Raw genomic sequence first — 23,484 nt, 5'->3', positions numbered from 1 at the left:
TTCTCCCCACCCCAAAATACCTTCCTCACCAACTTCACAATTTTCCACATTATCTGCTTCCTTGGTTAAGGCCTTGGTTAAAAAGCAAATGTTGTCTAAGGCATTAAACTGTGTGTATCCTTCATTTAGATAGAACGTCCTGGGGCGCCTGGGTGGCGCAGTCGGTTAAGCGTCCGACTTCAGCCAGGTCACGATCTCGCGGTCCGTGAGTTCGAGCCCCGCGTCGGGCTCTGGGCTGACGGCTCGGAGCCTGGAGCCTGTTTCCGATTCTGTGTCTCCCTCTCTCTCTGCCCCTCCCCCGTTCATGCTCTGTCTCTCTCTGTCCCAAAAATAAATAAACGTTGAAAAAAAAAAAAAAAAAAAAAGAACGTCCTGCCCATCCCCCTTCGCCACCTGGCTAATCCCCAGAGATTCTTTAAAGGCCTCTGGGGTGCAGCCTCCTCCAGGAAGCTTTCCCTGAACCTGTCGGGCTAGGCCAAGGGCGCCTTGTTTGATGGTCCCATAACGCCCTGGGAATATCTTCCTCACTTTACTTAACCTGTTAACTTACAATAATTTACTTGGGTTTATCTCCCCATCTAGTGTGACCCCCTCGACGACGGAACTTTATTCATTGTTGCATCCCTGACACAGTGAGTCCTCCCTGATCCAGTGAACGTGTGGGCCTGCGGGCCGGGGGACCTCCGGTCCCCACTCCTGGCTCTCACTAGGAGAGCTCAGGTGAGTCATAACTCCCTCCTCAGTTATGTCCCCAACTGTGAAATGACAAGATTTAGCTAGATGCTCTCAAAGGTCCCCAAATTCGATGCTATCCTCATCCATTACCATATTGGCACAAACTGAGTTTTGAGACTGGGGAGGCCTGTCATCCATTGGGGAAGCAGGCTGGGCACAGGGGACAGGATGGCTACTTCCGGGCAAGGGGAAGTAAGAGAGCCGCACAGCTCAAGAGTCAGGGGTGCTCGGTCCCACTGTGGGGACCTGGCCTGTGGAGGCCACGGGAGAGATATGCAAGGCGGACAGAGACACTGAAAAGCCGTGTGGAGGAAAATCACCTACTTCACGTGGTAAACATGCTGGCCAGGAGAAGTCACTCAGCCATTATCATATAAATGGAGTCCAATTCATGAAGTCAACAGCATTTCAGAGTCGAGAGATCTCTGGAGACCCTCTAGTTTATTGCCGGGGAGGAAGGACTTGTTCAAGGGTACACGCATGGTCAGTTGGTGGGACGGCCAAGACAAGATCCTGGGCCTGCCAATGCCAACGCCAATGCTAAAAAGTCCATCAACTCTGCGGGGCAGATGGGACGTCATCTGACCCAAACCTGGCTTTGCTGGCTCTGGTTCCATCTGTCTCCACCCCACTCCCTCGCTCCAGCCGCATTGCTGCCACCACGCCCTTGTTCAGACTCATGCCTTACCTCTGCCTACGTATCCCTCAGCCATTCTCATTTCTCACCATCCTTTAAAACACGATGAAAGGAAGCCATATCTGTAAACCTTTCTTCACGCTCCCGAAGAAGCACCAAATGCTCCTCCCTCTGGCCTTCCATACCTCGCATTTACAAACAGAGCTCTTCAAGCCCCACCACGCGGCTGCTTGGATTCCCCAGCATACAGTAGGCACTTAATAAATCTCTGCCGAATAAGTGTAGTCGATTTTAGCATTTTCCAAAGGTAAGTTGCTAAATCACGGCTGACTAACCACTTTATAATCCTATAACTCGGGCCAAGGGGCTTCCAGCAGTCAGCCACAGTCTCCCCAAGTGCAATTGCAACGAATAATTCTTCAGTCAATACCTCCTAAATCTCCTTCCAGTTCTCCCTGCCATTCCTCTTTCTGAATACACCCCCTCCATACCAGTGACCTAGCTCAGAGCGCAGGCACAGGGGGGTCAGCAGCCAGAGAGCACAATTTTGGAGTTAAGAGCTTCTCCTTAAGATGCTGGCATACCCACGTGTGTGCGCAGGAGACATTCGATACTGCCAGACCCACTACGTCATAGGGTTGGCCTTGGATGGGGGTGGTACCATGGAGGTTCAGACAGACACATGGGGAGCTTCCACTCCATTACTCTTTTCCTAGTTACACTAAAAACATATTTATTCACCAAAGTGTACTGTATTATGCAGGGTAGTTCTTCTAGAAGGCTCAATAAAGGTGAAATATGTAGATTGACTTAATAATTTTACAATGAACTACACTTTAGAATCAATTGCTCTGCCACTAGAAAGTTGTCTGACTGATGGATTGTTAGCTGCTGGCTAGCTCTGGGTGTGCATGTGTGTGTGCATGTGTGTGCACCTGTACGGTGTGTGCTTTTGGTAAAGGACTAAGATACAGAAGACGTTTGAGCACCGTGGGAACTGTCATTCTAACCAGGTGAGAAGCCAATTGTGAAATGTTTCTGATATTAGCTCTGATAAAACTAGAGGCAATAAGTTGGGAAACTGAGGTTTAAGGATGGACATACCCAACAGAGAAGCGGGAAACAAGGAAGGGAATGGAATAATGTTTACTGGCAGCCCGCTGAGGAGTTCCACATCCTTCAGAAATATGTTCTGTGAACAGAACACAGGGTGCTGGGAAGGTATCAGGGGAGACCCCCCTGAGGAAGTGACATTTAAGTAAGATCTGAAAAAAGACAGGGAGGGTTGGCTCACCAAGGCAAGGATCGGAAGGGACGGACGGTGAGCACTTCCTCTCGAATCAATGGTTTTCTTCGTCCCTGTCTGCCCTGGCTCCCTTTTCTGTAATCATTTCAGCAATTCCAATTCCTTAATCTCTCTGATAGACCTTTAGAAGAATAAACATAGGCTTGGTCTGCTTGACAGTAAAAATGAACTCGGAGGAGAAAAACTGGCTGCATATATTCATTCTGCCCAAACAAGACAGACAGGGGGGCTTAGAAGGGTTATTCCTTGCAAGGACTCATTGGGACCTGGCTACTCTTTGGGAAGCTGAGGAGCTGTTGGCTGAACAGAAACTGCTCTCGTGGGCCATGCGGGCCCTCCAAGTTCATGGTCATTCTCCCTCACCTCCAGGAAACATTCTCAATCTGAGGGTGCTGTGATGTGGAATGCCCCTGGCAGGGTGTAGGATAAAACAAGTTCAGAGCTGGAAAGACCCCGAGAGATCACCTAATACAACTTCATCATTAAAAAAAAAAGTTTTTTAAGGTTTGTTTGTTTACTTATTTATGTTGAGAGACAGACAGACAGAGCGTGAGTGGGGAAGGGGCAGAGAGAGAGGGAGACACAGAATCCGAAGCAGGCTCCAGGCTCCCAGCTGTCAGCACAGAGCCCGACGCGGGGCTCGAACCCACCAACTGTGAGGTCATGACCTGAGCCGAAGTTGGCCGCTCAACCACGGAGCCACCCAGGTGCCCACAACCTCATCATTTTATAGATGAGGAAATGAAGCCCGACAGGGGCACAAATGTGATAGAATGAAGTGGTTAAGAGCTAGAACCACCTGGGATCATGACCTGGCTCCACTACCTTGAGTTTTAGGAGCCTCTGCTAGCTCATCCGTAAAATGGGAATAAAGCGGTGCCTTCCTCTTGAATGGTCTTGAGGTTTACGTGAGAGAATAACTGAGAAGCACTAATGACAGAGCCTTGAGTGTGGAAGGTATTCACTAAGTCAACCATCATTACTGCTGTGTCACTCAGCTAGTTCACAGCAGGGCTATAACTAGAAGTCATAGCTGCTTCTCTGGCCTGTCCTCTATCTGACGAGGGCTCCTGCCGCTGCAAACCCTCCCCATGTCTCCCAACATGGCACGGCCAGCACCCAGCCCCTTCTCTCTAGATTCCCCAAGGGAAGAACTCTGCGGTGGCCATGGCCTCTCTCTACACCCCACAAATGGCAGTCTGCCCTCCGGCACAATGGTGGGACCAGGAGCACCAAGGTGTAGGCCCGGCCTGGGGCACCACAGTGCATCGGTGATCACGGCACCCAGCTAGCCATGCCACCGACACCTGCCAGCCCAGGGCCCAACTATTTCCTGCCTTTCACTGACATTTCACCACTCGTGACCCTTAACCTTAACTCTCCACGCTTCTCCCCAGAGGCTGCAGCTCCTTCCTTTGGCACCGGGCCCATCTGTAGTCTCTGGCAACAGATTAGGGTGATTTTATCTTTTCTATTAGGCGGTGATTGCAAATCTCCCTGGGTTCATTAGTAGCTGGTAATCCCTCCAGATTTATTAGCTCAAACAGTGCCTCCTCCTTCACCTCCTCTCTTCAGACGGCATCTCTGCTGTCTCAGCGGCCAACTGGGCTTTGCCCAAAGGCCCTTAATTCCTCGCGTCCTCTGTCCGAATTTCCATCAGTCTTGCCGAACAGAGGTTCCTCTGCCAAAGCCCGAGGCCGAGTGGAGGACAGAGACTCCTTCCAGACTCCAGAGGGGAACGAGCTCGGCGAATCCGTAACAGTCCTGAGCGTGCCCCCACCTGGAGGTGCCAGACGGGACCGCCATCCTGGACACGCACTCCAGGGGCCGACCCTTTTAGTTCTAAGGGAGCTGACACCCTTATGACTAGGTGCTAGTCAGACTTCCACGTGCACGATCGGTTGTCCCGTAAACAGACTTGCCAGGGCTTCGCACGCTAATCGTTTTTCCAGCACACGTGAAAGAGATGTGTGACAATGATTAATAATTTAATAATGTGGCAGTGTGGCTAACGGATCACCAAACCCGCTTCCTCATCTGCTTGGGTGCACAGTACCCTGCTGGCAGGTAGGCAGGTAGGTGCAGGCATGTGACTGGGTGCTAGCCAATGGAATCATGAGGAGAAATACTGTGTGTCGCTCTCACAGCCTCCTGTGTCTGATCCGCCATGTTTTTCTCCCATTCCGGGCCACTGGGAGGACATTTTTACAAGCCGGAAGAAGCCTAGGCCCTCAAACAACATTATGGAAGGCTGCCCACTTATCAGGAACACCCTCTGGGGGCTTGAGTTGAATGAGAAATATAGTTCCGTTGTGTAAAGCCAGGAGATTTAAGGGTTTATCTGCTATGGCAGTTGGTATGACCTACCAGATGCAAAGTGTTATCAATAGCTGATTTTTAATCTCACCCGAAATTTTTGAGACGGATATTATTATTCCTGCTGTACACATGAAGAAACTGAGGTCCCCAAGAGCTTCAGGGGGCACACAGCCAGGAAGCTCCTGACCTGGGGGTTTTCACCAGTTCTGACTGGGTTCTTAACACACTGGCTACTTTCTCTCCTCACAAAGCTTCTTAATCAGTAGGACTCTCAACTTCAGCCATTCTTCAACAAAGAAGCCTTGCTTCTTTTGATTTGCAAACTCCAGAGAGAAATAAGAAACACATCTGACCACTTCACACCCATGAGGATGGTGATTATTAAAAAGTAAGTAAGTAAGTAAGTAAATAAATAAATAACTAAATAACAAGTGTTGGTAAGGATGTGGAGGAACTGGAACTCTCACACATTGCTGGTAGGGATGAAAAATGGTGCAGCCACTCTGGAAAATATTTGGGGGGGCTCCTCAAAAATGAAGCATAGAATTTCCATTTGATCTGGCAATTCCATTCCTCGGCTTATACCCAACACGACTGGATGCGGGGACTCAAACAGATATTTATATACTCACGTTCATAGCAGTATTATCTCCAACAGCCAGGAAATTGAGGAACCCTAGTATCAGCTGATGGACGAATGGACAAACAGAATGGTCTACACATACAATGGAACGTTATTCAGTCTTAAAAAGGAAGGAAATTCTGACACATGAATGAACCTTGAAGACGTTACACCAAGTGAAGTAAGTCATACACAAAAGGACAAATATTGTATAATTCCACTTGGAGAGGTACTTAGAACAGGCACATTCATAGCAACAGAAAGAACAATGGTTGCCAGTGGTCAGGGCAGGGTGGTGGGGGGAAGAAAGGATGGGGAGTTATTGTTCAGTAGGTGCGTGAACTTTCAGTTCAGGAAGCTGAAAATAGTTCTGGAGACAGATAGTGACGACGTCAACGTGAGTGTACTTATTTCTACTAAGTGGTATACTTAAAAGGGGCTAAAATGGTAAATTTTATGTTTTGTGTATTTTCCCACATAAAAAAAGTAAAAAAAATAAAGCTGTGATGCCTGCCATAACATGGGTGAACCTAGAAAACAGTGTGCTGGTGAAATGAGCCAGACACAAAAGGACAAATATTGTATGATTCCACTTGTATGAAATATAGAGGAAAGGCTAAGGCACAGAGACAGAGAACCTGTAAGAGGTTACCCGGGGCTGGGGGGAGGGGGATGAAAAGTTACTACATAATGGGTACAGAGTTCCTGTCTGGGGTGATAAAAAAAAAAAAAGTTTTAGAAACAGTGATGATGGTTGTATGACATTGTGAATGTAATTAATGCCAAGTAATTTTCTTGTTTGCCCTGCTCTGTTCCCTGTTTGGGTCTGGACTCTCACCCTCCCTTTGGTCTTCCTGCCAGGACTTGCTTCCTTCTGGTTCCCATCCTGATCTCTGGCCAAATGAACATCCTGACTCGTAGTTTTCCATTAAAGTTTTAAAGTTATGAAGTTACCACTCCTCTGCCCTGGGCTCCCACGTTAGCCAGGTACCTGCAGAGGCCTGTTCCCACCTGTTCATTAGAGATTTGCTTTGTTGGGACTACATCCCGACCCATCAGAACCAGAACCAGGGCAAGAAGCTGTTTCACCAAACCTCTGACCCCAGTACAAACTATCCCAAATCTCATTCTGAAATAGATGTGTAAATAAAAGCCCTGGACATCTGTTTTGCTGTTTGTTACAACTGTGTGCCTCCAACATCTATAAATTTCCCACCAATGACACCCTCCTCTGTTCAGGAGAGAGTCTGTCCCTATACTCTGGTCTCTCCCCTCTCGCTGAAGTGTCTCTCTCATTGCCTGACTTCTCACTGTCACTCCTTCACTGAGCCTCGGCCTCTGCTGTACCACCAGACCTGGCTCTTCCCTGGACCTGTCCAGGCCTCCCTGGCTCTGTCCATGGTAGTTGCATGGTCCTCCTGGCCAGCTAGCTCTGGCTCACTTCCTTCCCTGTGTCAGTCACCCCTGGCCCCCAAAGCTCGGGACTGGCACACTCACTCTCCTGTTGCTCAGACCCCAACAGAGAGAAAAAACGGCTTTCTATAGGGCCAACTAAACTGATGGTTTAGAAGTTTGATTCATGATGGATATTTTTCTCCCAGCTCTTATGATGGGTAATCAACTGATCAAATCTAGAGCAGTCAATCGAATTCATTTATTACAGATGCCCTAAATCAACCAGCCTTCTTTTTTTAAATTAAAAAAAATTTTAATTTTCATTTATTTTTTCATGGAAATGTAGTTGACATATAATATTACATTAGTTTCAAGTGTATAGCACAGTGATTTGACAATAATATATTTTATGAAATGCTCACCACGAGAAGGGTAGTCACCATCTGTCATCATAAAAAGTTATTATAATATTATTGACTATATTCCCCATGCTGTACTTTTCATCCCTATGATGTAAATTTTTTTCGTAACTGGAAGTTTGTACCTCTTAATCCCCTTCACACATTTCACCCATCCCCCCACCCTCGTCTCCTCTGGCAACCATGAGTTTCTGCTCTATATCTGAGTCTCTGTTTTTGTTGTTGTTGTTGATTTGTTTTTTAGATTCCACATATGAATAAAATCATGTAGTATTTGTTTCTGTCTGACTTATTTTCACTTAGCATCATACCCTCTAGGCCTATCTGTGTTCTCACAAATGGCAAGACCTCATCATTTTTATGGCTGAGTAATATTCCATCACACACACACACACACACACACACACACACACACACACAATCTTCTTTATCTATTTATCCATCGATGGACACTGGGTTACTTCCATACCTTAGCTGTTGGGAATAATGCTGCAATAAACATAGAGGGTGTGTATATCTTTTTGAACTGGAGTTTTCATTTTTGTTGGGTAAATATGGACAGAAGTGGAATTATTGCACCATACGGTATTAGATAGGCAACAGACACATGAAAAGATGCTCAATCATCACTGATCACCAGGGAAATGCGAAAGCAGAACCACAATGAGGTACCAACTCACACCTGTCAGAATGGCTAGAAACAAAAAAAGGTAAGAAATAACAAGTGGTGGTGAGGATATGGAGAAATTGGAACCCTCACGCACTGTTGGCGGGAACGTAACTGGTGTAGCCATCTGGAAAACAGTATGGCAGTTCCTCAAAAAACTAAAAATAGAAGTATCCATCAGCCTTCTTAATGCCTAGAAGGGAATGAAGTATGACAACCTGATCAATTACTCAGTAATTACCAACACAAACAAACCCTACTCTGGTCAGTTCAGCCATGTATAATAACTAACCTAGTTCTATTCATCCCTTGGAAATAAATAACATGGCATTACAGGAGTCACTATTACAGGCCACTAGAGGCTGGGTAGCAGATAAGTATCTCCTGTTCTTTTTAACACATGGGAAGCATAAATAGGACTTCTAAAAATAATACCTTCTCTTTACAAAACTTGTATTGTGAGGCGGTTGCTATGTGGTTATCATCTCCAGAGGCAGGTATTATGAACGTCCAGTTACAGATGAGGTGTCTGAGGCTCAGAAAGGTTAAGTTACCTGCACAGGATCACACAGCCGGTAGCTGGTCAAACTAGAGTGCTAAATCACATCTGCCTAATGTCAAGGCCCATGCTTTTCCAGCTCATGGTGGTAGCTTTCAAAAAGCTAATCTGAGCACCTGCTGCATCACTGTGGCAGAATTCAGAGAGCTGGGCCATGATGGTTATCCCCGAGGAATTCAGAGAAGGAATATATAAGTATTAAAGTCCAGGCGGCATGTGTATGTGGGGGAAAGGGATGTGAGAAACACGGAGGGAACTCATTCCCTCTGTACAAAGCCCCTCCCTCTCTGTTCCAAGGCTTCAACTGCAACTAGGCAGGAAGAATGGACTTACAAATAGTTTCTTTACTCTTAATAGGGGCCTGTCCTTTCTAGAAAGCCAAAGCACTAACGAGAGGCTTCCAGAATATTCTCCCACTGATTCTTGCAATGGCTCTGCTCCTATTTTCTTGAATGTTATTCAGCCATCATCATTCATACAGATATAATTTTTTTTAATTTTTCCTTGCAAACTTACAAACGGTGTGAGTCCTGTTAATTCCAGGTTCAAAGAACTCTCTGACTGAGGCATGTTCCCAGAGCTCATCACATTCAGTTTCGGGCCCCCCGAAGAAAAGGAAGCTCTTTGAAAGCTGCAAGTATCACAGTGTTATATATAAAACAAATACAATGCCTTAAAAACACACAGTACTTTTCAACTTACAATGCAGTTTTGACTTATCCTCACAACAAACTTGTGAGGTTTTATCATCCCCATTTTTTTTTTTACAAAGGAGAAAACGGGCTCAGAGAGTCAGCGTGACTCCCCCCCAAAGCCACACAGCGTATAAAGCAGAGTGGGGCACAGACCTGGGTCTCCTGACTTCACAGGCCTGTGCTTTTTTTCCACTAGATAAATCGTCACACTCATTATTATCAGTCCTGAAAAGAGGCAGTGGCAGTACATAGCGTGGGTGACGCGTTCTTAAAAATCTCCAAGCCAAGCAACTCCACCTTGTTCTGGTGACTGTCCTGGGAACTCATATTCCAAATGACTGGCCTCCTTCCATCTGCTAAGTCACGGCTATGACTTGCTACTTAACTTTGTCCTCCTTTGCTGACGTGGCTGCCTAATGTGGGGGGCACCCCTAGCTGGGGTGCATGAGGCAGCCCCTGGCTCGCCTCTTCCCTCTTCTTCCCTCCATTTCCCAGCTCCCCAGATGGAACCCGATTGTACTTTCATCTCCCTTTACTCTGCTGCCAACTTCCCTGGGCTCCCCCAGATGCCTCCTTACTTTAAGCAAATGCTTCTGCATTGCTCTGGGAATAGTCTAATCCTTTTCTCCCTTTTTACATGTTAATGCCGTGATTTACAGCAGCAGTGCTGGATAGGAAAAAAATAAATAAGCAAACAAAGAAATTCTTTCTGTTCTACATTTTGCCCGGTAGTCACTGGGAGGGGGCATGAGAGGGACTGGGGTGCTGGTCGTGTTCTAATGCTGGATCTGGGTGCTGCTTACACAGGTGCACTCACCTGAAAAACATTCACTAATCTGTGCACCTATGATTCGTGTAGTCATCCATACGAATGCTAGGACTCCATTAAAAATTCCAACCACAGGGGGCGCCTGGGTGGCTCTGTCAGTTAAGCGTCCAACTTTGGTTTTGGTCAAGATCTTGCGGTTCGAGAGTTCGAGTCCTGCGTCAGGCCCTGCGCTGACAGCTCAGAGCCTGGAGCCTGTTTCGGATTCTGAGTCTCTGTCTCTCTGTCTGTCCCTCCCCCACTGTGCTCTCACTTTAAATACAGAATTAAGCATTGAAAAAAAAAAAATTCCAACAACAGAGTAGGCAGTTTGGTGGGGGTGGTGAACTGGGAAACGCTGAATGGCTTTCTGGCAAGCCTGTGTTGAGGGAGTCCCTATACCAGAAAAGAAGCCACACTCGATTCCTCCAAAATGTCTCGACTCTGAGAGCAAAGGCCTCAGCATGCTTCAGGGATAGCAATTCCACAGCAGCCCCGAGAAAGGGCTCTTCATAAGAACCCGCATATAGCTGGAAAAGAATACAGATCACAGAGTCCCAGCCTGTCTCTGTGAGCAGGCATCTCCTCAAACGTGCAGGACATTTCAGGAAAGCAGGTCCCTAAATCCAGGAGGGACACTGCACGATCCCCTAGACCGCCCATCACATATGTTGGCTGAGAAGGTTGTAACTTCTCCAGAGCCTTTCTCACTGTAAGATTTAAGAGTCAAACCTGTAGATGTCGTGTTCTGCTCCCCAACCTAGCAGGGATCTTAAAATTCATTGACATCTGCCTTAAATCCTCTCAATAAGTAACTTTCAAGGATGGATGTAAACAGATAAATGAACAGTAATTAGCTAACATGCCCATCCTAGAGCAGGCAGTAAGTCTGAAGTGACTCACTGTTTCCTGGGCTTGCCATGTCCTTTCAAATCTCCAGAGACGTGGATATGCTGTTTCTTAGGCAGAACGCTCTTCCTTTTTTAATCTAGAAAAAGCCCTTAACCCCCTTTAAGGCATAGCCTAAAGGCCTCTTCTTCGGTGAAGCATTTCCTGCCTGTCCCACATTGAGCAAGTGGCCCCTGTTCCAGGATCTAGAGTGCTTTGTCTGCACATCTACTAGAAGTTACCCCTTTGCACTGCAGTAGGTACTTTGAGTTTTCCCAAGGCAGGCTTGGTTTCTTATTCTCATTTTCCTCCCTAATGCCTGGCCCGGTCCCTGTTACACAAGAGGTGGTCAAAAGCACGTCTGCATGAAGGGGCCACCAAGCTAAGTGATCTCGACATCCACGCATTTATAAAATAAAATAAACCTCTTCTCTGAATGATTGTTTATGACAGCTCTGTTTGTAACAGTCAGAAAGTGGAAACAACCAAAATGTCTCTCAGTAGGTGGATGGTTAAGCAAACCGTGGTACGTCTACACCGAGAAATGCGATTCAGCAATAAAAAGGAACGAACTATTGATTCATGCAACTTGGATGGTCTCAAGGGCATCACACTGAGTGAAAAAGGTCATACACTGCATGATTCCATTTATGTTAACACTCTCGAAATTATAGAACTGTAGAAATGGAGAACAGATTAGGGGTTGTGAAGGGTTAGAGATGGTGGGAGGGAGGGTGGCGGGTGAGACAAAATGGCGGCATGAGGGAGATGTTTGGGTGATGAGATGGGGTCGTTTTGGTTACAGTGGGATTTACATATATCTACACAGGTTTGATAGACTGGATATTTTGATATCCTGGTTTTGATTATCATACCGCAATTATGTCAGATGTAACCACTGGAGGAAACTCAGTCGAAGGTACATGGTACCTCTCTGTACTATCTTTGCAACTCCTGTGAATCTATAATCATTTCAAAGTAAAGTTATAACATTTTTTAAAAAACCAGTTCTCTGAGGTTCCTTCTACTGAGTGTCCATCCTTCACCACAACCTTGCATATTTCTGAGTATTTTACAGTTTCAAAATGCCTCCGTGTAGATTAAATCATGCAACTCTATGACATATCTGTTCCTATCCCCATTTTACAGATAAGGAAACCAAGGCTCCATGCTTGTTGAAGAGCACACAGTGTGTGGCAAAGCTGGTTCTCCAACCTGACTCAACAAAATTTCTATAGACCTGTTTTCTCATCTGCAAAGTAAGGGGATTCGGCAAAGGCAGCCTCTGTAGGTGCATCCGGTTCTAACCTCGTACGATGTGTACTTTTGTGGCCCGGCTGTCCTACCTCTGAGTTAGCATTAAGGGTCTGACAATCCATGGTTGGACTGCAGGCCAGTAACTGGACCTACAGAGAAGACACATCCATCAGAGGACTCAATGCTAGGTAGCTGGTGGCATTTGGATGGAGGCATTAGACTCCCCCAATTCCCACCCTCCCAAGGCTAAGAGTTGTTGAGATGAGAATCCCAGTAGCTCCTGGACTTCCATGTTTCTAGAATGCCCTGCCTCTCTGGTTGGCTTCTGTTCCTCTGCTTTAATTTCCCCCACTCCCCATCTCCTGGGCTTCATTCCGTCACACCCCGCTGACTCTAATTATTGATACTCTGTGCCAAGGAGGTGAGCTGTGAAAATGTCTTACCAGATTAGTGAAGATGTATGTGTAATAGGCCGACACCATCCCGAGTTCAGCTGCCTGCAAAGGGAAGAGAAGGAGATTAGAGAGAAAACAAAAACCCACTAGAAGTGAATGAGCATTAAGGGCTCCAAGTGTCCGCCATTTGTCTGACCCCCTTCCCTTTGGTTCTTACATTGCCCTTGACTTGGAGGATGACTTGGTGGAGGGTCTCTCCCCTGCCACCCTGCTCTCCACCCCTGCAGTGACACTCCTAGCTGATGTTCTCATGCACAACACATTCCCATGGATATAACCAGATATTATGGAAACCAAAATGACTTTAAGGGAAATGAAGCAAATAATAAAACAGACTAAAATAATTATCTCCCAAACTATTAGCAATAACAATGGCTAACACGTACCCACTCCTTAGTATGGGCCAAGCACTAGAAAGCATTTCGCTTGGGTTAAGTCGATGAGGTAGGCACTATGACTCCTCTCCCACCCCCCACGTTGACAGCCAGGGACATCAAAACACCAAAGGGCTATGGAACTGGTACGAGATCATACATCTCATAAATGGAAAAAGATGAAATTAAAGCCAGGAAGACTAATTTCAGTCCTTTTAACCAAACTATACTCTCCCCCAGAGGACCGTGATATTGATGGAGGTACTGACAACTCTCAGGGGCTGAGGCAGAGTCAGGAGAGTCTGTGGGTTGTAGGCAATTCCCAAATTAACTCAACCCGACAAATGCGAGCGAGCCAGGCTCCTAAGAGTCTTTGAATCTGCAGTAATGTAGGAAACAAGTGAATCATTTGCAAACCTTGGTCCTTTATTAGTAGTAAGGAACAAGCTACTTGTGACATGCCTCACCCTTGATCAGAGCACACCCGCGTGTCATCGTCCCAGAGTTGGGAGGCTGCGACTCCAGAACAGCCTCCCTTTTGTCTGATCTTTGTAGCCATCACAGGTCCCCCACACCAACCTCCCCCGTCAGTGTGCCCGGCTTTGAGCATGACAGGTGCCACAGAAGCCGACAAGTAGATCAGGTAAATAATGAGCCCGGCTCTCCCCAGGGTCCTCATGCCTTCTGACAGTCAGATTTTCATCATGTATCTTGCAGCCCCAGGGCCACTGGGAAACCAGTTCTGTCATGACTATGGAGGTGCGTGAGGGGAAAACAAGGGCCAGGGTGATTACATTTTCCTCTTACAAAGTGTTTTTCTCTTGAGGAACTCCGGTAACTTTGTGAGCGTTCTTATAGGAGCCCCCACAGACTCCTTTAAGAGCAGGCTGGAGTCCTTCTATTGCCACGATTCCACTGGAGACTGAAGTACAGAAGGGCTCTACGCCAGGGCAAGACGGTGCTGGGGTCGGTCACATGGGGCTCGAGGCCTTGCTGCCTCCTCAACTTCCAAGAGGCTGGTATGGCCTGATGCCCATCCCCCCCCCCCAACAGTCCATATAAAAGTGCCGTTGCCGGTTCATCACTGCCTAGATGGGTGGGAGCCCCCTGGTTGCAGGGATGGGCAGGGGCCAGGGGACGGGGAGGGGGCACCGTCAGATAGTTAAAACCCATTTGTGAAGTCTGCTACCCAAAGATAAAAGACAAGAGATCCTTGGTTTTTAAGACCTGAATTCTGGGTAAACACGAAGTTTGTTGCCGGAACAGCTGCTCAATAAAGTAGGGGATTACTCTGCAAATCCTTCTGAAATCGAGAGACAGCAAGCAGAGTGTTGCCAAGCTCCAGGGCCAGGCTTGCATGTGCACACCGAGCCTTCCGGAAGCTCCCTGTGCCCTCTGCTCACACTGCTTCCCACACTGAATCCATCCTTCATGGAGCCCCACCCCCCAGCCCCCAGGGCTGTGCTATAACCCTGGAGAGGAGCTGCCTGCAGCCCCAGCCCAGACCCGATGCAGGGCATCCCTGCTGGGGGCACTAGGAAGTCAAACGGAAACAAAGGGAACTGGTTTCCGAAGCCTCGCTCATCATTGACGGGCTTGGTTCTAAGGTCACAAGGGCTGAGGGCAACAAGTGGTCCCAGGAAAGCCTGCCACTGGTCACCCAGCAGAACCCTTTGCCAATAATCGTCATTACGGGGAGAGTTTTCTTCAAAAGCACAGCCATTGAAAAAAAAAGTGTTGTTAATGAAAATACCCAGTATTGGCAAGAGTACCATAAGATACCTATACACTTATGGGAGTATAAATTGTTATGGCCTTTTTAAAAGGCAATCTGGCAAATCATATCAAAACCCTTAAAAGCATGCATATCTTTAACTCGGTAATTTCACTTCTGGAAATTTATGCTAAGAAAATATTCGTGAACGTGCATAAAGATTTATGTACAAAGATGCTCATCCCACATTGTTTATTACAGCAAAAGATTGAAAACAACCTGTATCTCCAACAATAAAGGGCTGGTTAAATAAATTATGGTATGCCCACATGATAAGAAATGATGTGCCATTAAAACATTTGCAGACAAATACGTAACGACACAAAGCAAATCGCATGGCATATCATTGAGCGGGGAAAAAGCAGGTTACAGAAGTACATGGGCCGTGTGACGATCATTTTGAAAACAAACAAATGTGTCTACAAAGGTAGATAGGATAGACCACGAAATTTCACAGTGGCTGTCTCTGGGTGACGGAATGTCTTAACTTTTCCATGTGTCCCTGTAAGATTTTTCTATCAGACCTCAAAGTCAAGGCTTCAAGAAAGAAAGAAGAAGTAGGGGCGCCTGGGTGGCGCAGTCGGTTAAGCGTCCGACTTCAGCCAGGTCACGATCTCGCGGTCCGTGAGTTCGAGCCCCGCGTCGGGCTCTGGGCTGATGGCTCAGAGCCTGGAGCCTGTTTCCGATTCTGTGTCCCCCTCTCTCTCTGCCCCTCGCCCGTTCATGCTCTGTCTCTCTCTGTCCCAAAAATAAATAAACGTTGAAGAAAAAAAAAAAATTTAAAAAAAGAAAGAAAGAAGAAGCTATGATGATTTCTATTTGCTTCTATGTGCTTTTCTGTACTTTCTAAAATTTCAACGATAGACATATTATTAGAAAATAAAAGAGCCCGATCACGCATGCTGGGAGCCATAAAGCATTCCGGAGGTTATTACACTATTATTATAAGGGATGCCCCCAAAAGGCTTCAGCCTGGAGGCTGTCCAGGGATGGGCTCTGGCTACTGCAGTGGGGACCGTGCATTGTCCTGACTGCCCTCTGCAAGGGAGGGGACAATTATCTTACTCCCTGCCCCCAGCTTCCCCTAAAACCTAGAGGATTTTTTCCATCCTTGATAACTTCATTGATCATCGGCCCAGACATAAGAAAAGAAATACAGAAAAAAATTCTGTTTGAGTGTGTGTGTGTGTGCGTGTGTGTGCATGTGTGTGTGTATGTACGTGTGAGAGTTGGAGTATATGCTCCCAGACAGACGTGGGTTTGGAGCTGTGCAAAATTACTATAGCAACGGGCTGAAGGGACAGCCCTCAGTACTCAGAGAACTCATTCAAATCTCTTATTAACTCTGAGACCAAAACTAGCTGAGGAGGGGTGGGTAGGAGAGGGAGAGGGGGAAGGGGAGGAAGAGACAATCAGCTGAGTGTCTGGCGGGCTCCTCACAGCTTGGCAGAGGTTAACAAGGAGCCTCGCTCCCCCAGTGGAAGATGGCAGGTTGAGTTTAAATGTGCAATTAGAGCGGCACTGGAAGAGGCCAGTGTGCCTGGGGGAGCTGCTGGGAGCCACAGGGGAGCCCGCAGCAGGGTCTGTCTGTCTGGGGTTACATGGCTAGCCCAGCCACCAGCCCAGGAACTGGTGGCAGGGGACTCTGAGGCTGCCCAGATGTTTCCAGCTGTTCCCCTGGCACCTGACTTCTCTCTTGGTCTTCCTCTGTCTCTCTCTCGTTCTCAGATGGGCCTCCCTCACAGAGCTCCAGTTTCTATTACTGTGAGTTCTAATCCAGGGACTGCCACCCTGCCCCTTGTATTCTGAGGAGGGGTAGGTAGAAGAAAGTGCTGATTAGCTGTCAGAGACAACGGGTACCGGCCCGGCTCTGCTCCTCACTGGTGGAGCCTCGGACAAAGCCGTTCCTCTCCCAGAGTCTCAGTGTCTTCATCTGTCGAGGGAAGACAGGATACCGGCCCCACATAGTCATCGAGAGGATTATGCTGGGATATTACGCAGCAGCAGTCTGCAAACTAGTACACCGTACGGGGATTACAGAGGACGGTACACACTCACGGGACTGCCCAGCTTGTCAAAATATGGAAATACTTTTGAACCACTTGGCACACAGCCTCTGTCCCAAGTGCCCTGTCCCCACTGCCCCGGCCCCTCCCGGGAACCCACCAACCCTGGCAGGGTCTTAGCTGGGGGCTGCCCGCCCGGCTGCACCCGAAGTTAATATTTTTATAACATCATCCTCATTCTGCTTTTTCTTTCAGCTTGCAGGAGCCATCCATTGCAAGTGAAGCACAGGGAAGTCTGCCAGGGTTCGGAGGCCATGACCCAGGGAGAACACCCAAGGCAAAGAGGGAGCAGGGCACCAGCTCAGGAGGAGAGAGGGAGGAGGGAGAAGGATGCTCCCCGCCCACCGCACCCGGCCCGGCTCCCACCTTCAGGAGGATGGTGTGGGACATGGAGGCGTTGGCATGGATGATGATGGTGGCTGTCTTGTCGTCCCGGATCTCCTTGAGGAGCGGGGTGGGGTCCCGGGTGTCATCCAGCATCCGGACAGAGAGTGTGTCCTTGGAGATAAGGAATTGCCGCAGCAGCCTCTCCAGGTTTAAAAGGCCTGGAGGGGAGAGAGGATGAAGCCCCTGAGGGTCCGCCGTGCTGCCTGGGGAGACACTGGAGCAAAAGCGAGACAAGCAAAGACCGGGGCTGGAGGCGGGGTCGTGGGTCCGGCCCTACTGCCGGTGCTGAGCAGGTGTCTCAACCTCTGTGGGCTTCGACAGTCCCTTCTAAAGTAAAAAGAATGCTCCCGAGCCCCTATGGCCTCCCCCAAAGCCCTCAGCAAGGCTCTTCTAAAGAGAGACGGAGGTCCCTCGAGTGGGTTGAGGGTCCACTCTCCTTCCCACAGCGCTCGGGAGCGGCCAAGACCAGGGTTCAGAGACCAGCAGGCTTGGTTTCTCCCCCTCACTTGGCCACCCACTCATGAAGTGACCTTTTCATGTGGCCGGGGCTCTTGGCCTCAGTTTCCTCATCTGAAAAACGAAAGGAACAGCAGCCGGCTCCCAGGACGGTGGCGAGGACTAACTGAGATAATCTGTAAAGTGCTTAGGCCCACGCCTCACCCATCATGAACGCCCATGGATGTTCACAGATGTTCCATCTAGCCCTACAAGAGCCCAGCCTTTGTTTTCATGTAGATGTGGGGGAGCCGTTTCCTCAAGATCACAAGGCCCAGTTAACAGGCCTAACAAAACCCTTTGAATTCCTCAGAGCAGGGTGGCTGCATTAAGACCAGGTATCATTATGATGATGAGAGGACAGGCTTTGAACTGCACTCCAGCAGGCAATAACGTGGGCCCAGAACAAAGCGAAAATACGGGATTGTGAGCGAAGGACTCTCTCCACCACCACCTCCTCCCCCTCCCCTCAGCTGTCTGCTGTCTAGGAGCAGGGGTGGGAGGAGGGTTTCTGGAATGTTATCACTGGGACACAAGGGTCTCAATTCAGCTTTGCCTCTGAAAAGGCAGGCCAGGAAGAAGGTGTGTGTGAGGGGTGGAGGGTGGGGTCTCCCGGGAAGACAGCGGTCTCAACTCCAATGGAAAGAGAAGCAAAGGCATTCGTTCCCAAAAGCAACGACAAGAGTAACATTTATTGGATCCTGATTCTGTTTCCATTCTGTTCCAAAAAATGGGCTAAATATTCTACGTGGCTTTTCTAAGTCCTCACCACAATCCTACGATGCGTTTTAATCCCACACACAGAGGGAAACATGAGGCTCTTGGACCTGGCTCCATACCCTGGATGGCAAGGAAGGACTGGCTTTCTAACCAAAGGCCCCTGGGCTCTGCTCTCTGCCCCAGCTACAGGATGTTCATTGCAGGCCTGTCTTGAACGTGACCCCAGACTCCCCCGGTGCAGATTCCTCACTCTCCCGACCCTCAAAGATCGAAAGGTGAGAGAGAGACCGGGAGGGGGGGCGGGGAGGGCTCTGAAGGGCATCTCTTCGACCTCCCTTGATTTGTAGAGATGATGAAACTTGCCTAGTCACACAGGGACGCAGCTGGGACCAGAGTCCCCACTTTGTCATCTCCAGCCAGCCCTCTTCCCATGAGACTGGGTGCCTCTCAGGACACACGCATAAGAAGCAGCACACACAGAACCTAGGAGGGGCTCGGGGGCATGTGTCTTACATCTCTGGACTCGGGGACGAAAGCCCCACACCGGACATGTTATCTGACAAGGATGAGGTGGCAGGGTGGAGCCCGAGGGCCCGGCGATGAAGCCAGGGGCTCTGGGAAGGTAGTGTCAACCCCCATCCTCCCACCATGGGTCCCAACAAGGCGGTCCGGCAAGCTGGCAGCTGCAGCAGGAAGGGAAAACTCTGGGAGGGGCGGTCATTCAAAAGAGGCTCCATGGGGCGCCTGGGTGGCTCAGTCGGTGAAGCGTCCGACTTCAGCTCAGGTCACGATCTCGCGGTCCGCGAGTTCGAGCCCCGCGTCGGGCTCTGGGCTGATGGCTCGGAGCCTGGAGCCTGCTTCCGATTCTGTGTCTCCCTCTCTCTCTGCCCCTCCCCCGTTCATGCTCTGTCTCTCTCTGTCTCAAAAAGAAATAAACGTTAAAAAAAAAAATTAAAAAAAAAAAAAAAGAGGCTCCAGAACCAGTGGGCCTCTCCTTCCTTCCCCCACAGGGGGAACCTCCACTCCCACTGCTGTCTGTGCCCCCTGCAGCCCCTCACCACCACCCCCATCAGGAGGGCCTTGACCCTCACCAGCTGTATGATCTTGAGAAGTCGTCTAACCTCTCTGAGGCTCCGTTCCTCATCTGCAAAATGGGCGTAACAAGGGAGAACTCACTGAGATGCTGAAATGTGTGGTTTCACTGTTCCTTCCGCATTTACTCATCCCCACAACAGCTCAAAGGCAGGTGTGGCTCAGTGAGGCAGAATAAAAAGGGACTAAAGTCCAAGCCTGTTCAACCAACATCTGTGCGTCCCAAGAAGCCAGGCACTGGGCCCATAGGACATCAGCAGAGAAGAGGTATCATACAAACCCTGCCCTCCGGGAGCTTAGAGCGCAGGGACTTGCAACTAAGTCTATAACAAGGTTCCCACCATACCCATATTTTGTTTGATGGGCTAAATCATCTGGGTTTCCACGGGGCAGCCTCTTTCAGTTCTGTGTGTAAAATGGAGAGAATATTCACCACACCTTCCTCAGAGGTCGTGAAAAGCAAAACCCCACCTGCACAAAGGTCGGAGCACCTGACCCCAAAGACCCTACACAAGGGGGGCAGGGGAGGCCACAGCCGGTGCTCCTGGAATGCTGGCCATCTCTTTGGCTCAAGAAAATATCTGTCTGGGCATGCTATGGGGGAGAAGGCAGCTGGAGGGGTGAGTAAGGGAGTGGAGGCAGAGGGCAAGGCCACCGGTCCTGGGATGTAGCAGGGAGGGTCTCCAGAGTCTGGCTGGGAAAGAGGCCAAATCCCCTGGGATTCCTCGGAGTGGTGGCGCAGTTCAGCGGGACGAGACGGGGAAGCTTGGAGGATGCCACGGGGATTAGGCACAGCATGGAGACGCTTGGCCAGGGCAGCATAGGGGCAGTTCATCCCTTTAAAACTGGCAGGTGCCCTGAGCTTCCAGGGAAGACCTCCTAGACGTGAGATAAGCTGGGGACCCTGCTTCAATTAATGCCCAGCGTGCCTCACCCGACTGCCCCTGGGGTGCTTTGCTGTCCTTTCAACAAGGAAGCAGCACCCCCCCCCATCTCCTCCAGCATACTGTGCACATGCTGAGTGAGAAGCAGGGTGGGGACAGGGAGGGGAGAAGGGCAGCGAGTGCTCGGAGGGCTCTGCATCCCACCCAGGATCTCTGATCCGTCACCCCTTTCCCAGGCTGGAAGCAGCAGACAGGGAACAGGGTGGCAGGTGAGTTCCGGCTCCGGTGCTGCTGGGATTGGTTAGTTCTGGTGGCTCCCTCCGCCCCCACCCCTCCCCAGCACCTCAGTGTCCTTACCTGTAAAGTAAGGATAACAACTACCTTACAGGGTTAATAAGAGGATGTCAAGTAAAGTAGAGCAGTGTCCGTCCCCTAGAAGATGCTTCACAAATCTGGTTTCCATTCGACCCCTCCCCCACCCATTCACATCCTAACTGTCCTTTCATCCCATCTCCTCCTCTTCCCAGATTTATTATCCAATCCGCAAAATACGGCTCTCGGTTAGAAACCATGTAACATACTTAGTAGCGTATATGCACGCATATATGTATATACATTATAGTATATGCATAAGCACTCAGTATTTCATGGTGTTGGGTAGGAATCCCACTTCAAACTCTTCTGCACACACCCAGTGTGAGGCAGGGGGCACAGTGCTGGCTGGTGGGCTGAACTAGAGACTCCCAAGGAAGACTCCCAGGGAAGACTCCCTGGGAGACTGTGGCGGGGGGGGGGGGGGGGCGGGCAGAGAGAGACCCTACGTCTCAATAGAGCAGGGGAGCAGCGGTGCCAAGTGGGGAACAGACACCATGCCACTTGAGGAGCAGCTGAAGGAAGGGGGTGCCTGGGTCAAGAAGATACAGACTTGCTCTTGGCAGCCTGAAGGACGACACCCTAGAACAGGGTGGGTGGAGGTCACAGGGAGATAGACTTAGCTTAACCTAAGGAAGAACCTCTGTCTGAGCTGTCTAAAGATGCAGCGGGCTGCATCATAAGGTAGTGAGTTCCCCGTCACTGGAGGTAATCAAGGAAAGCCTGAAACCCCTCTTGATGACTGTCAGAGAGTGAATTAACCCAGGGAATGGTAAGTTGCTCTAGAAGAACACTGATGTTTTTCCAGTCTAGGGATTCTTCAGTTCTATGAATCAGAAAGGGATCCTTTTTTTTTTTTTTTTTTTTTTTTTTTTTTTATTCTGGGCAGTGGAAGGAATTTGCAGAAGGGAAAGTGTGGTTTAGTCACATTAGGAACATTAGGAGTTTTTCAGCGCAGTGTGGCATTTTCCAATCGTCATTCTCTTCCCCTCGATCTGTTTAATGGCACTAAGGGATTCGCCGAAGGCTGCTGCTGCCACCAGAGGGGTTAAGAGCTGTTCTCTTCCCAGCTTCCCCTCCACCTCTACCCCAGCCCTCTTCTCCTGCGGGGCCCTTGGCCCAGCAGCAGATCTGCCTGCCAAGTCCAGGGCTGAGAGGGACCTGGGGAACCCATTAGTCTCGCTCAAGATGCAATGGGATGGATCGATGAGAGCCTCAGCAGGCCGGCTGTTCTGGGAAGAAGGAGGGAGGCTGGCGTCTGCAACTGGAAGGCAGGGGGCCAGGCAGGGCGGGAGGAGGAGAGAAGAGCTGTGAAAGGCACAGCCGGGGTTGGACAGGGCCGTAGGACAAGGACACAAATACCTAAGTGATGGGTCTACAGGGGCACAGAGGACCCTTGTATCAAAAAAAAAAAAAAAAAAATAAACACCCATTTCGACTGGCATCCCTCTCTCTCCACAGTCTGATTCCCTTGGCTACAGGCTTTGGTTCTAGAAAAATGCTAATACTCCCAGAACAGACAGCACTTTGACATCTTGTGGGAGGCAGCTGATGTAATAGTGACCTCAGAGGTCTGTAGCAAGGATTTAGGGAGATAACATGGTTCACCATCGCACTCACTGCCCTGAACCTGGAAAGGCTCCATTTCCCTTCTCCCTGTGCCGGCCGCACAGGCCTCAGGGTGTGTCATTTTCAGTTTTCAGACCTTTCCTCGGCAGCAGATCCTGATGGAGAGATGGGAATGAGAGTCTACGGTGTCGCCAGTAGGGAAAAGGCACAGAACAAGTTCAAGGGCCTGAATGGTGCATTGCACCTGCTTCTTGGTTTTTGTCTCATCCCACAGCTGGGCTTGGCCCTGAGGCCAGGCAGGGGAGACCAGGCTACAGGAGCCAGAGGAGGAGAGAGACAGGGCCTGGGGGATGAGGTGAGGCTTCCTGCTCACAGGAGGGCTGTCCTCTGCCTTGCCTGGCCCTGTGGGCCATCATCTCTGATGGTAAGGGTGCGTGTGGGAAGAGCCTGGCCTCTGCACTCCTGCTGTCTCCTGGAAGGAGGAAAGAAAAGGTCTCTCTCTTCTGCCTTTTCCACAGTACTTGGAGAAGCAGGGGGAGGAGGTAATAAGAACCATGTGTGTTAAAACATTTAATCTCTCTTTTCCTCATGCATCTAATAGGAATGTCTATGGAGTTCATCTTCTATGGTTATCACGAAGTTTGTTTATTTATTTTTAATGTTTATTTATTTTTGAGAGAGAGTGAGAGAGAGTGTGTGAGCAGGGGAGGGGCAGAGAGAGAGGGAGACACAGAATCCAAAGCAGGCTCCAGGCTCTGAGCTGTCAGCACACAGCCTGGCGGGGCTCAAACCCACGAACCGTGAGATCATGACCCGAGCCGAAGTTGAATGTTTAATCCACTGAGCCACCCAGGCGCCCCCATTATTGTGAGATTTAAATGGGATAATTTAAAAAGCCTTAGCAGGGTTTTGGGCACATAGTGAGTGCTCAACAAATGGTTAATTTTTTCTCACTATGAGGATAAGGCCTCCCACAGTGAGTGCCTCCTGGG

The 23,484-nt window shown here is 49.2% G+C and overlaps 1 protein-coding gene across 1 annotated transcript in view; it reads right to left on the bottom strand.

Moving 5' to 3' along the window:
- GRIK4 (glutamate ionotropic receptor kainate type subunit 4) overlaps positions 1-23,484 on the bottom strand; it is a 183,033-nt gene that overhangs the window by 133,194 nt on the left and 26,355 nt on the right. Inside the window, exons 7-8 of the mRNA XM_032595059.1 lie at positions 17,340-17,518; positions 12,748-12,801 (exon numbers count right to left, since the gene is read on the bottom strand). Of these exons, the coding sequence (XP_032450950.1) occupies positions 12,748-12,801; positions 17,340-17,518 (233 nt within the window). The remainder of the gene's footprint in view (positions 1-12,747; positions 12,802-17,339; positions 17,519-23,484) is intronic.

This window comes from Lynx canadensis, chromosome D1 (assembly GCF_007474595.2).
Source record: "Lynx canadensis isolate LIC74 chromosome D1, mLynCan4.pri.v2, whole genome shotgun sequence".
Taxonomy (NCBI): domain Eukaryota; kingdom Metazoa; phylum Chordata; class Mammalia; order Carnivora; family Felidae; genus Lynx; species Lynx canadensis.
The sequence above is the reverse complement of the archived record's forward strand: the minus strand, read 5'-3'. Positions and strand labels throughout refer to the sequence as shown.